At 61.7% G+C, this 13,162-nt stretch overlaps 2 protein-coding genes across 4 annotated transcripts in view; both read left to right on the forward strand.

Moving 5' to 3' along the window:
* Positions 1 to 4,559: 4,559 nt before the first annotated feature.
* On the forward strand, positions 4,560 to 9,531 carry RNF166 (ring finger protein 166). 3 transcript variants are annotated; one of them, XM_011928006.1, is made up of 5 exons: positions 4,560 to 4,719; positions 6,357 to 6,469; positions 6,998 to 7,112; positions 7,474 to 7,581; positions 8,427 to 9,531. In XM_011928006.1, the coding sequence occupies exons 2-5, from the start codon at positions 6,372 to 6,374 to the stop codon at positions 8,490 to 8,492; spliced, it is 387 nt and encodes a 128-aa protein (XP_011783396.1). In that variant the 5' UTR covers positions 4,560 to 4,719; positions 6,357 to 6,371; the 3' UTR covers positions 8,493 to 9,531. The 3 variants fall into 3 exon arrangements, with proteins under 3 accessions (XP_011783396.1, XP_011783397.1, XP_011783395.1); XM_011928007.1 differs by lacking the exon at positions 4,560 to 4,719 and adding an exon at positions 5,391 to 5,437; XM_011928005.1 differs by lacking the exons at positions 4,560 to 4,719; positions 8,427 to 9,531 and adding an exon at positions 5,921 to 6,107 and having other exon boundaries at positions 6,250 to 6,469; positions 7,474 to 8,105.
* The window catches only part of SNAI3 (snail family zinc finger 3), a 20,427-nt gene continuing 15,911 nt past the window's right edge, over positions 8,647 to 13,162 (forward strand). Inside the window, exon 1 of the mRNA XM_011928080.1 lies at positions 8,647 to 8,824. Coding sequence (XP_011783470.1) covers positions 8,647 to 8,824 — 178 coding nt within the window. The remainder of the gene's footprint in view (positions 8,825 to 13,162) is intronic.

Below are 13,162 nucleotides of genomic sequence, written 5' to 3' on the forward strand. Positions count from 1 at the left end.
CTGCCCTTCAGGGCGCATCCCCCCTCCGCCCAACCTCCTTCGCGCCAGCCGCAGGCGCCGGGTCCCACTGCTGCTTCGGTTCACGGGGCGACCTGCGGCCCTGCCCAACCCTGGGGTCCCCGGGGGCTGCGGCGGGCGCTCGGGTACTCAGAGGGCAGCAGGTACCACCGCTGCGCTAATGGTGGTGGATTTGGGCTTGTGGGGCTGGAATGGGCAGCTGTAAATAAATGACTTGTGGCTTTTGCTATCAACTCTTGTTCGGACCCGCTGTCTGCCTGTTTTGACTACAGAGGAAAGGAGTTCCCTAAAGTTTAGAGGGGCTTGGAGTCTGATGTTCTTATGTTTTGTTTGAAGGAGAACTTGGGTCACACCGATCACTGAGTAGCCAGGCAGGCTCGTCCATAGAGGAGCACACCCTGACCACCTTGCTGGGGTTTCCAGCTGCACCAGGGCTCACAGCCGGCTCCTCCAGGGTGTTTCAGGAACAGAAACTCGAGGACGTGGCTCTCCTGGTGGGGAGCTGTGTTCAAGTATTCTGGAACTGCCAGCCCCGTTGGGAGGAAGCCGAGATCAGAGTGTCTGCTCTCTCCCAAGTGCTGAATAATACAGCTCTTGAGCACAATTAGCAGTGGCAGGGTACAGAGAGAGCAGGAGGGCTTCCCCGCAGACATCCGAGCTGCTGAGGTGGTGGAGTGGAGGGGGGTGCACCCAGGCTGGTAGGAGGTTCTAGAACATTTTGCAAGCAAAGGCAGCTGACTCCAGAGGCTCCTGGTACAGAGGGAGCTGGGACCGCTAGGTGGGTGTGCGCTGGTCACCCACGGAGGTGGCTGGGCCAGTGTCAGGATGCAGAGCTGCCTTCATTACCTGTGTCAGGCGGCACAGGCGCCTGCCCACGCTGGGACAGCTCTACCTATTTCTCTTGTGAGGCTGCTAAAGGCTCTGCCCCTGCTCCTCCATCTCACTTAGCTGTGACATTTTGGTGGGGCAGCCTCTCAGCGGGCTTTTTGAGACAGAGTCTTGCCCTTGTCACCCAGGCGGGAGTGCAGTGGCGCCATCTTGGCTCACCACAACCTCCACCTCCTGGGTTCAAGTGATCCTCCTGCTGCAGCCTCCTGAGTAGCTGGGATTACAGGCACCCGCCACCATGCCTGGCTAATTGTTGTATTTTTAGTAGACACGGGGTTTCACCATGTTGGCCAGGCTGGTCTTGAACTCCTGACCTCTGTTGACCTGCCCGCCTCGGCCTCCCAAAGTGCTGGGATGACAGGCGTGAGCCACCGCGCCTGGTGGGACTTCCTTCTTGGGAGCAGGTAGGACCGGGTGTTTGAAGGTGCGTTCTGCACCTTCTCATCTGTTACTGAGCGCTGAGGCTTGACTTAGGCCTCGTTTTAGAAAAGCCTCCCGGAGGCTTTGGGTGTCGACACCTGCCCCGTGCTGTGGCTGCCCACGGCACCTCCCCTTTCCTAGCCTGCACAAATTGGTATTTGCCATCTTTTCCTAAAATGTGGTTTCCATAACACAGAATCCAGAACTACATGGAATTGTGGAGCATCTTTCCTACAAACTCCCCTCCCCCACGCTTCTCTTGGTAGAATTTGATAACCTTCCTAGTCTCACTGCGAGAGTTTTTCACATAGCCTTTGCCTTTCAAAGATTTTTCTCCCCGACTTTTCCTGCTGGCTTTTGTTTTCTGGCTGTTCTCTCTCTGCTTCTAACTTTGTTTCTTGTTGGTGTTGCTAAGGCATGCATGCAAATGACCACAAAGTTGAAAGGCTCTTCGGGTTCCCTTCGGAAGTTTGTTGTTGGTCTGGTTCTGTCCCCTCTGCAAGCCCCCAAACCAGAGCAGCTTCCTCCTCCAGGGTAGATCTCTTACGGCAACAGTATCCCAGTGTGGGGGCATGCACCCTGCTTAGCCCTCGGGCAGGAGGCCCCCTGGGGCCCAGCAGGAGCTGTTGTCATTCAGGGGACAGTCCTAGCAGTGAGCCACCTCTGTAACCAGAAGCCTGTGGGCCAGGACACGCATGATCGTGAACCTGTCTGGAAGGGCTGTGAGAGCAGCCTCCACCCGTGCAAGACAGCTGTGGGGCTTGCTGAGGGTGCTGGCCTGCCAGCCAGGCAGGTCCCTGAAGCACGGGCCATCCTGGCTCTTCAGCTCGTGCAGCGGCCAGTGTAGCAGACACATCAGCAGTCCCGGGTGCTGCTGGGAGGGCCAGTGCGTGTCGCCCCTCCCTTGGCAAGGCTGTTGACGCCCCCACACCCATCGCCCTCAGCCACTTCCTTCAGCTGAGAAGCTGCTCAGCACAAGCCCCTGGGTGGGCGCAGACAGGAACTTCCTGTGGGGGAGGCGGGCACTGCTCCCGGCCGCTGGCTCTCTGAACACCAGGCTGTGGCCGCCACTGCAAACCAGGCTGATAGAGCATCCACCCTGCGGGTGCCTCGTTCTGCCTCCTGCTCCTCGGGCCCAGCTGCCCTGCCGGCCGGGCTGGCTTCCTCCCAGCCAACCTCCTAGGCACCTTTCCTGTCTTCCCAAGCTCTGCCCGGGACCTTTTTCCTTCCCCTCAGCCTGTGGCCGTGCTGTGCAGCCGAGACTCCCCCGGTCTCTGGCAGCTCACGGTTCACTTGGGAGGTGCACCATCCAGTCATTTCCAGTGTGTTTGCAGTTATGCAACAATCAACGCAATTCCAGAAGATTCTTACCACCCCAGAAAGAAACCCAGGGCCGTCCCCCTCGCCTGCCAACCGCTCCTCTGCTTTCTGGTCACTGGGTTTGTCTCTGCTGGACGTTGAGTGTGAGTGGACTCCTGCGACACGGGGGGGCCGTGCCCGCTGTCTGCCCGGCACTGTTTTCCAGGCCTCCCGGTGCGTGGCGCCTCTTCCCAGCCGAACGCCCTTTCCGTGCGTGTGCATGCCACACTTCGTCTCTTCGTGCGTTTACCAACGGGCACCTGGGCTGTTTCCACTTCTCCCTGCCATGAGTGCCTGAGTATGGGGGTCTCCCTGAGGCCTCCCCATGTGGTCCATCTTACCAGCACCTTCCTACCGTGATCGGGCAAAGTAGGCGGCGCCCCTGGCTGGAATCCAGGGGTCAGTGCCAGGGATGACCCTGGAAATACCTACTGGGGCGCCTGGTGTGGGTATCTCCTCTGCAGACCTGCTGGGGCGCCTGGTGAGGCCTCGGGTAAGGTGGGTCAAGTGAGCAACCTCTTTGCAGGAAAAGGCTTATTCACTTTCTGACAGGTCTCAAGCAGAGTCCCACTTTCTCTCACACGAAGTTTAATGTGGGAGCCACCAGCTAGGTGGTGGCTCCGTGCGAATCCAGTGGTGGGAAAGAGGGCCTGGGGGACAGCAGGAGGGACTTAAGATGCCCACTTGGCCGCCTTTGCCTGAGGCCCTCAGCCTTCCTCCTTGCAGGAAGGGCCTTTTCTTGAGAGGGATGTGGAAATCTCTTGACAGCAAAGAGGACTCTGGCCCTGAATTCAACTGAGTCGTTTGTGAACTCAGGGCCTGCCCACAGCCCCTCTGTCCAGTGGGGCTCCTGCACCAGCCCTGCATGCCCCTGGTCCTGCAGCCTTCCTGAGGCTGAGGGGCTCCGCCTCAGTTCCAGCTCCTTGCTGCAGCTCAGCTGTCCCCACAGTGCTCCTCATGAGGCCAGATATGGCTGCCCTGGTATTAAGCTCCTTCTCTGTGCTTGTGCTAGAGGCTCTCGTGCCTGGTGCTCCCATTGGCTGGTGGTGCTCCCCTCCAAGGGGTGTGTGCATCTGCAGAGTGGGAGGCTGTTGTAGATACCAGCAGGAGGGTGTGTGAGCCCAAGGAAGCCCCTGCTGCCGGAGCCTGGAGTGCACACGGGGCTGCGGGACTCTCAGTCTGTCCTCATGATGTGGTGTCTCCAGGGGCAGTGCCAAGAGCCAGGGCCCGTGGGAGCCTCAGGTGCCCCAATGGTGCCCAGGACCTGAGCCTCCACCTAGATGGAGCAGGACCCCCTCCTGCCTGCGAAGCTGTCCCAAGCCTGGTGCCTGCCACCCAGCCTCAGGGTGTGCTGCCACTTGGCTGGCTTTTGGCCCTTCCCTGTCCAATGCGTCCGGAGCCCCTGGGGCCTGGCAGTTTCCTTTCCCACGGTTGTTTGAGGTTTTATCCTCCAGAGTGTGGAACTGGGAGAGTTTCCAGAGTTCCCGGGCTGTCCCTGTGCCCCACAGCCCACCCCGTTGTTGCTGCCATGTGAGGGTGAACCGGTAGGCCGAGCGGGAGGCTCCTGCCTATGGAGCTCCTCTGGCCCACGTGTGGGGACAGCCATAGCTACGGCTCTGCCCCTAGCCAGAAAACCACAAGGCCCTACTGTCAGGAGGGACGGGGGCCACCCTTTAGCCAGATGGGGCCCATCCAGCTGGTGGGCCTTGGACATAGGAGTGACCATCTCCAGCTCCAGAGACGGCGATAGCAGTAGGGGGAGCTGCCCCTGTGGACCCCACAAATGCTGGGTCCTAAGAAGGGCCCCTAGAGAGGCCTGCGGTGCGGTTCGGGAGACCCGAGCGGCGGGCTGGCACTCAGGCCCCTGTGCCCTGCAGGTTCTGCGGGGAGTGCCTCCAGCCCTGCCTGCAGGTGCCATCCCCACTGTGCCCACTCTGCCGCCTGCCCTTCGACCCCAAGAAGGTGGACAAGGCCACCCACGTGGAGAAGCAGCTCTCATCCTACAAAGCGCCCTGTCGAGGCTGCAACAAAAAGGTACCCGCCTGCTCGGGCCGTCCTGGAGCCGGGGGTCACTTGATGGGCAGCCTCAGCCCACGGGTTCCGCAGAGGGCGGGGGCCGGGGCCGTCTCTCTTTCCTGTTGAGTAATTGCAGCCTCTGCTTCTGCACCAGGAAGCCGGCCCCGGCGCCTCCCTCCCCTCCCCTCCCCTCCCCTCCGGTTTTCATCTCTCACTTCCCGTGGTGACAGCTGAGGGGGCCAACCCGATGAGGGCAGCACTGTCAGAGCCGCCTAGCCCAGGCCAGGGGAACCCATGTGGGTTGTGGCCCGTGTAGGGACCAGGGGCCTACCTTCCCAATGCAGCCTTCCCCTGCCAGCGATACTGGGGACAGCGCTGGGGACTCCAGGGTCACGAGGGCCACAGGCAGAGTCAAGGACATCTAAGGGCCGAGCACCTTCCAGCTGCCAGGAGTGCCAGAGCCGGGCTGATGGGCGCTGACACGCCCACATCAGAGCAGCCTGAGGGCCTGCAGCTTGTCATAGGCCTTGTTGGCCCCCATCTCCATCCTGCCCTGGAGCCTGGCCTGCGCCCCGTGGCCCTCCCCGGTACATCCACTTCAGGGTGGAGAGGGCCCAGCCAATGCCCGTGTCTTTCAGTGGCTTCTGGAGGACTGAGCAGCTAGAATTGATTTTGCATTTGCATTTCCCGGCACTGCCACATCTCAGGTCATAAGTTCTGTGAAGCACTCACTCTGGTGCGTGGCTCCTCGGTGGTTTGTCCTCGAGGTCAAAGGTCCAGATGCCCGGGGGCCGCCCTGGACTGCAGAGTGGTGCGGCTGAGCAGGCTGTGGCCTCGGGTGCTTGGGCACCTCCCGTCTCTCCCATGCTCAGAGTTCCTCTCTCCTGGGCAGACAGAAAGGATCAGAATGGGTCACATGCAGAGCACCTCCCCCACACCACAGCGGCCCGGTTCTCTGATCTGTGTCTTCAGATGCGACTGTCTCCCAGCAGCAGCCCTGCGCAGAGCTGGGTGCTAGGCTTGTGTCCGGGAGGATCTCAGGCACCTGCGGTCTTGTGACCTATCGCCCTGGACAGCGGGTGTGCTGTGGGTGGCGGATGGCGCCCTGCCCCCAGGGAAGCATCCCCAGCTTGCCCCTCAGTCCCACGGAGCATCTGTCCCCAGCCTGGGGCGTTTCTGAGTGGCCTCCACTTGGCCTCTTCCTTTTTCTGGAGCGGGTATTTGAACCCCCGTGGGCGCCAGAGGTGTCCTTACCTGTTTCCCACCACCCTTCTCCAGCCGGGTTTCTGCCCTCGGCCACATCATCCTGCAGTGATTTGCTTTTGGCCATGGAGTGGTGGCTGCCCAGTGCCTGTGCTTGTTTTAGCGGCAGAAGGGACCAGATCCCTCTGCTGCTGGCGACACAGGCACTTGCTTACAGTTCTCTGGTGCTGGCGACACAGGCACTTGCTTACAGTTCTCTGGTGCTGGCGACACAGGCACTTGCTACAGTTCTCTGGTGCTGGCGACACAGGCACTTGCTACAGTTCTCTGGTGCTGGCGACACAGGCACTTGCTCACAGTTCTCTGGTCCTGGACACCTGAGGTCTCGGCCTCCCCAGGACGGCCCCTCCATATTCTCAGGACCGCCTTGCCCTCCCCGCCCTGTCTCCTAGGTGACCCTGGCAAAGATGAGAGTCCACATTTCGTCCTGCCTAAAGGTCCAGGAGCAGATGGCCAACTGCCCCAAGTTCGTCCCCGTGGTGCCCACATCCCAGCCTATCCCCAGGTAGGCGCCCTGCAGTACAGGGGAGAGGAACCGCCCTCAGCAGTTGCCACGTTCTGGGAGCAAGTGCAGTGCCCCACCCCACAGAGGCTTGGGGAGTCGGGCCGGGTCCGCTCTGGGGAAGCGGACCTTCTTTGCCACCCTGCAGGAAGGCACCTGTGCTGCCCTCCCTGGCATACCCACCAGGCCCCCTGAGGTAGGGACACCTCGGGTGTGGGGAGCAAGAGGAGGGCACAGGCCAGGCCCACACATCACCTCCCAGCAGGTGGATGGGCCGAGAGACCGTTCCTCCCAGGGCAGCACCAGCAGCGTCTCTGCCATTTGGCTGGCCTGGTCGTGTGGGGTGGACGAGGGTCCTGGGCGTGTCCTCAGGAGGCCACGGTGTGCAGAGGCACGGGGGGACCCAGCCATTGCCACACTCCTGCAGCCTACAGAGGGCAGGCCTAGGGCCACGCCTGTGTTTGAGAGAAGTGGGGAGGCAGGGCCCCTAGACCCCTAGCCGGGCCACTCACTCTACCCCTGCCCTGCCAGCAACATCCCCAACAGGTCCACCTTCGCCTGCCCGTACTGCGGCGCCCGCAACCTGGACCAGCAGGAGCTGGTGAAGCACTGTGTGGAAAGCCACCGCAGCGACCCCAACCGCGTGGTGAGCAGCGCCTGCCCCAAGAGACGCCTGCGCTAGGGGAGGCCTGTGGGGGGACCGTGCAAGGCCCAGGAGCCTGCTCCCAGCGAGTCCGGGGATGCCCAGGCCACAAAGCCTCCTGGGACCCAGGGTGGGGACTTGGCTGCCCCAGCAGCACCTGCTGGGAACCAGGGAGTGTCCATAAGTCCTTCAGGGTGACGCGCACTGAATAATTCACTTGTCACCGGGGCACACGCCTCCAGGTCTGGGGTGCCTTCCCAGGCTGAGGCAGCACTGACAGGGCTCAGGGGAGGTCCCCCAGTCCCACTGCAGCCACCGCACCTCTCCCCGGTCCAGCTCGGCTTGACCCCAGTGCCCGTTCCAGGTGTGCCCCATCTGCTCAGCAATGCCCTGGGGGGACCCCAGCTACAAGAGCGCCAACTTCCTGCAGCACCTGCTTCACCGACACAAGTTCTCCTATGACACCTTTGTGGTAGGCGTCCCACCGGCACCGTCCTCCCCCACCTCCTCCTCATCCACCCTCCTCCTGCTCGGGCCCCTCGCCAGCCTCAGGGTCCGCAGGGTTCAGAGGAAGCCAGAAACAGAGGCCTCGTTTCAGGTGACCACATTCCCCCCAGGTTCTGTGGGGGCTGCCTGCAGATGGGGAGTGATGGCAGCTGAGTTTGAGTGGCCACTCGAGGGTGCCCGGGCCTCTCGGGGATGTGGACCACACAGGGCAGGTCCCTGCCTGTCCACCCCACAGGACCCCTCGAGGGTGAGCCAGGCTTCCTTCTGGAAGCTTTCTGGAGAGAGCTGGAAGGACTTCCATCAACATTGAACACTCCAGCCCTGTCTCCTTTTCCTACCCGCCGCAGGTCAGGCACGCACCTGGCCCCCAGGCCTGCAGATACTCGCACAAACTCTTTACTCCTGGTGCGGCCCCTACCCTGCCCAGCCCTGTTCATCCCTGGCCTGGCTCACAGTCCTGGCGATGGCTGTCACTCGCCCTGCCAGCCGAGAATGGAAACTGTTAGAGGTCAGGGAACCCTGGCCGGCCTGCTGACCTCAGAAACCCCAGGGCTTCGAGTCCGAGCTGAACCAGCAGCTGTCCGAGTGCCCCCACCCAGCGGGTGATGGTCACGCCTTCTAGTCGGCACCTTCTCACCCCCGGGAGGACTGCGCAGGCCCCGTGCCCGTGGGAACAACAGAGCTGGGTCCTTCCTGTGTCCTGCTGGAGGGAGGCAGGAAGGGTGGACACGCCTGTGTGGGTAATGGGCAGAGGGGACCTCTCCTTCCTGTCTCCCTCAAGTCCGGTGCGTCTCTCCTTCCTGTTTCCAGGACTACAGCATTGACGAGGAGGCCGCGTTCCAGGCCGCCCTGGCCCTGTCTCTCTCAGAGAACTGAAGAGAAGCGCGGCCACCCGCCTGCATCTGGGGTCAAGGGACAGGCCTGGGCCCCGTGTCGCACCTGGCACCTGCTCGGGAGCACGCCCCACCGGACCAGGAAGAGCCTGCACCTGCGCAGGAGGGGAGCCGGGGCCAAGCCTCCGGGCCTGAAGATGGACCAGCCGCTGAGGCCACCAGAGCAGGACCGCCTGGTCCCACCGGCGTCGCTGGGTTCTTCGGTGCTTCTGGCCAAGCAGGCGGCCTCCTTGGGCAGGGCTGGCCACTGGGACCTAGAGCCGCTGCTGTCTCTTCAAAGCCATGATGCCCTCTCGTGGGAAGAAGGGACCGGTGGTGCGCGAGCCGTGCTCTACAGTCGAGCCGGGAGGAACCCAGGCTGCCGCCCTGCCCAGCCCGACCCCGCTTCCACCTTGCGCATTTGGTACTGGCTTTTGTGATACTTAGGAATCCTGGCATCTTTTCTATATGATCCAGTGTGATAATCTTTTCACATTTTATAGAGCAAAGACAGAGCAGTTACTCTTCATATTGCAATATCTGTGTTTGACTAGGAATAATAGTATTTTTATGGAACATTTACAAAATTATATTTTTTAAAAAAACAATCAAAACAAGCATTGGGGGATTGGGGCAAGGAGGGAAGGAGCAGTGGGGCAGCTGCCGGAGCTCAGGTGAGCCGTGGCGTCTGCCCTGGGCCACTTGCTGTGTGTCTGGGTCCTTGAGGTTTGTGCGTTTCTCTTTGATGACTAGGAAGAAATCCCAGCACCCCGGCCACAGGCTGTGGCCGCTCCCAGCAGAGGCAGGGCCGGCAGAGCAGGGGCCTCCTCCACCCAGAGTCCTGGCCTTGGCCCCCTGTCACCTTCAAAGCTGACTGTGCCCCCCTGTGGGAGGGGACAGCACCCAGCGGTGGCAGAGCTTGTCCTGGGCAAGGACCCGCTTGGCGGGCTGAGCAACGCGTCAACACTCTTTTCTGTTCTTGGCATTAATTATTGCTGTCTTTTTTTAAAAAAAAGTTTAAATAAAACATCTCGGAGCATCTCTAGCAGCCTCGACTGGGTTTTATGCTCCACGGTGTGGAATCACCAGCTGTGTCTGTGTTGGAGGTTGGCTGTGTCCTCCCCAGGCCGCTCGTGCTGGGGGTGCATCCTGCAGCCCGTGTGCGCCCTGGGCCCGAGCCTCACTCAGCCATGGAGGGTCCCACAGAGCCATTTAGACACTGGGCCCTCCTCCGAGAGGACCACCCGGTTCCTGCACCCGCAGGGCTGCTGGGGTTCGGACTCCTAGGCTGACTTTCTTTTCCTTAGAGGTGGGGTCACTCTCTGATACCCAGGCTGGAGTGCAGTGCTGCGGCTCACCACAGCCTCTGTCTCCTGGGCTCAAGTGATCCACTCGCCTTGACCTCCTGTGTCACTGGGACCACAGGTGTGCACCACCTCAGCGACCCCTGGATTGGCTTCTGAGCATACTGAGGGTTACGCCAACTGCCTGTAGCTCTCTGAGGGGTCACTGTCAGGGCCATGGGATCCCCTGTTCTCCAGGGCCTCAGGCCAACAAGGATTACCTGCTCGCCAGCCCCAGGGCAGCTGTGGCCGTCACAGAGCAGTCACTGTTTCCTGCCTTCTCCCTCCCCCTCTCAGTTAAGGAGTGTTTCCAGGCTCTGTTCTGGATTATTTACTTGCAGGGGAGGTGGCTGTCCTCACCCTGAAGGCCACAGCTTGGGCCGGACACACAGGAGCCTCCACCAGTTGTCACTTGAGGGGAGACGCTTACCCGCTAGGGAGCAGGGCTGACTTCCGATTGCCCTCGCCAAGGGCCACTGGAGTCCCCACCTCCCCTTCCCACTACTCTTCGACCCCTGATGACATGATCCTGTGTCTGGGAGGCCCTCACCAGGCAGCACCAAACTCCAGGGCACAGCGGAGCCACCTGCCAGCCTGCCCTTTCCTGTGGCCTTCCAGAAGGAGGCTTGAGACACAGTGTCCCCTGGAGCCATGTGGGCCTCTGACTGGTGCCCAGTGAGGCCGACAGTCGCGGCCATGTGTTCACCACCTGGCCACTGGCCAAGCCTGTCTCACCCCTTGGGCAGCCCACCCGCCACCCACCTCCCAGCAGGAGCGGCGATGGGGGCAGCTCTCCATGTCCAAGCCTGCTCCACGTCTGACACGGAGGGTGTCACGGAGCAGTCACGAGGCCATGACCCTGGGTGTCCAGGAAGCCTGGAGACAGCTCTGGGCCCTGTCTGGGCAGGCCATGGCCTCAACAGCAGCCCTCAGGGAGGTGACGCCTGAGTCTCTGCGCCTCACCTGGAGAGGACAAAGCACCTTCAAGTCACTGAGCGGCTCCTCGCCGCCTCGGGGAAGGGAGAGGTGCTGGCATGTTGTGGGAGGCATGGACGGGCTGGGGCTGGGAACTGCCTGGCCTCCCTTGCTCTGCTCTGCCCCAGGCCCCCAATTCCATGGCAGGTACCTCAGGGGGCAAATCCTGACTTGGGCCGGTCTGAGGCCCCCTGCTCTGTGTCACCCTCAGCTCTGAGGCCCCCTCTTGGCACCGCACTGTGACCACTGTGCTGGGGACTCAGCAAGGCCGGGGCAGGCACCGGGCCCAGGGCGGGCAGGAGAAAGACTCCCCGGGGGCCCATGACGCTCATGCTATGGATGGAGCGGTTTTAATACACTGTGGCCTCTGAAAGGGGCAGAAGCGTGTCCCTGTGTGTTTGTCCCGCTGGCTTCAGACGATGCGACTGCCCTCCCTCCCTCCCTGACTGAACCACAGCCACAAGCCTTACAAGCCAGCAGTGCCCAGAGTGAGGGGACAGAGTGGAGCCCGGACAAGCAGCCATCCCCGTCACATTTGGCCTCCTCCACTCCCAAACGCTGGGCCACCTCCGAGCTCTCAGCCCCGCCGAGCACCCACTCGCAAGCGCTGGGCTATTTCCGAATGCCGAGGAAGCAGAACCCTGGCCCCTCCCGGCTTGCCCAAGGCCTCCCACTGCTGCCGCTCCCAGGGGGCTGTCAGAGGAAGCCTAGGACCCCCTCCTCAGGACGCCCTGTCCCTGCACACAATTCTGGAGGGAGCAGGCCTGTCCCCTCCAGGTCCCCTCGTGGAGGCCACAGGAGAGCTGAGAGCCACAGGCCAGCGTCTGGGTGAAGGTGCGGCCTCAGCTTTCCTTGGGCCTGGCCGCCTCTCTGGTGACCTGGTGTCTGGGAGGGTCTGCCCAGGGGAGGACTTCAGAATGAACCCCAGCAAGGTGGGGAACTCAGGTCTGTTGGAGCCCAGCAGACCCTGCCATGGCGGGAGGAGGCCTCAGGCGCGGAGCAAGACCCCCTGCTCCATTTTTCTTGTTAACAAAGCCCTGGGTAGAGCCAAATGTCTGCACCCCGATACCCGTGGGGGCTGTCCCAGTGACAGTGGGGAGCCCGGGACCCCTCCTACAGCCACATGAGGAAAGTGGGCCGAAGCCGAGGGCCGCCCGCTCCGACCACATGGGCCATGGCGGCTCGGATGTGGACCCACTGCTCTTAGGCAGAGTCCTAGAAGCCTGGGTCTCCCTCCCACCCTGGAGTATACCAGGGCCCGGCGGCAAGGCACAAAGCCAGATGGGGCTCACCCTGGAGGAGCTGGGGCTCCTGCCCTGCGGGGTCCAGGCCCGTCGCAGACTTGCAGCAGCACGCCCTTGGTTTCACGTTATGTAACAACGTGGGGAGCATGAACCCTGCTCCCTAGAAAGCGCCTCCAGGTCCCAGGGACCAGGGAACTTCTCCATGAGAAAGGGGTCAGGTGGGAACGGCGATCCCCCGGCCCCAGGCTGGGCCCCCAAGAAACTGCCAGTAATTCTTATACCTGGGTCTCAGGAGCCACAAACAGCATTTTGGGCACTCGGAGACGGCAGCAGCAGGGTGTGATTCTCAAGACTCAGCCCAGGCCTTTCCAGAACTGCAGGTGTGCACAGGGGGCGGGGGCTGCCTCCAATAAGGGGCCTCCCAGCTGCAGCTGCTCTACCCCGGGGCCCAGCACACCCACCGCAGCAGCCTCACCCTCCCAGGATCCTCTGGGTGCATCTGGGTGGTGCCTTAGGATTCCTCTAATTTGGGCCCACCTGGTTTTAGGCTCCTGAGGCCCTAGGGAAGGAGGCAGAAGCCTCTGCTCCTGTTTCATAGATGAAAAGAGATATTCAGAAAACCTGCCCCAACTCCCCTGCTAACAAGAGGCAAACCAGGCTGATATTCCACCGTGTGGCCCAGCCCAGGGAACCTACTCGGCAGCCCACCAGGAAAACCCCAGAGGCCTCCATGGGAGACCCCTAACCCTCTGGCTAGGATGTGATGCAGGGAGGAAGAAGGTGGGGAGGGAGGACGCCCTCAGCTACAGTCAGCCTCCCCCAATCCGGAACAGCTGGGAGGACCCGGCCCCATCGAGCGGTGGCCTGGAAAAGCCGTCTCCGGTATTGCTGCCTCCGCTGCCCTTCCTTCTATAACCACATCCCCAGGATTCGCTGCTCTGTCAACTCACTGTAGGAAAAAGAGGCCTAAATTCACTCAGAAGGCATCACAAGGTCAAAGGCACGTTAACAAAAATAGCCTAAGGAATGCATCACTAACAGTGGGCTTTGGGTGGAAGTAGAGATACTTTGGAGAAGGAGTCTCCCAGGTTCAAGCAATTCCCCTGCCTCAG

The sequence above is a fragment of the Colobus angolensis genome, unplaced genomic scaffold (assembly GCF_000951035.1).
Source record: "Colobus angolensis palliatus isolate OR3802 unplaced genomic scaffold, Cang.pa_1.0 Scaffold76, whole genome shotgun sequence".
Taxonomy (NCBI): domain Eukaryota; kingdom Metazoa; phylum Chordata; class Mammalia; order Primates; family Cercopithecidae; genus Colobus; species Colobus angolensis.

What these genes read in the sequence shown, in the direction of transcription:
- RNF166 (XM_011928005.1), top strand. Translation starts at nt 6,372, where the DNA reads ATGAGAGTCCACATTTCGTCCTGCCTAAAGGTCCAGGAGCAGATGGCC. An exon ending in ACATCCCAGCCTATCCCCAG is followed by an intron (nt 6,470 to 6,997) that starts GTAGGCGCCCTG and finishes CTGCCCTGCCAG; the next exon opens with CAACATCCCCAACAGGTCCA. An exon ending in GCAGCGACCCCAACCGCGTG is followed by an intron (nt 7,113 to 7,473) that starts GTGAGCAGCGCC and finishes TGCCCGTTCCAG; the next exon opens with GTGTGCCCCATCTGCTCAGC.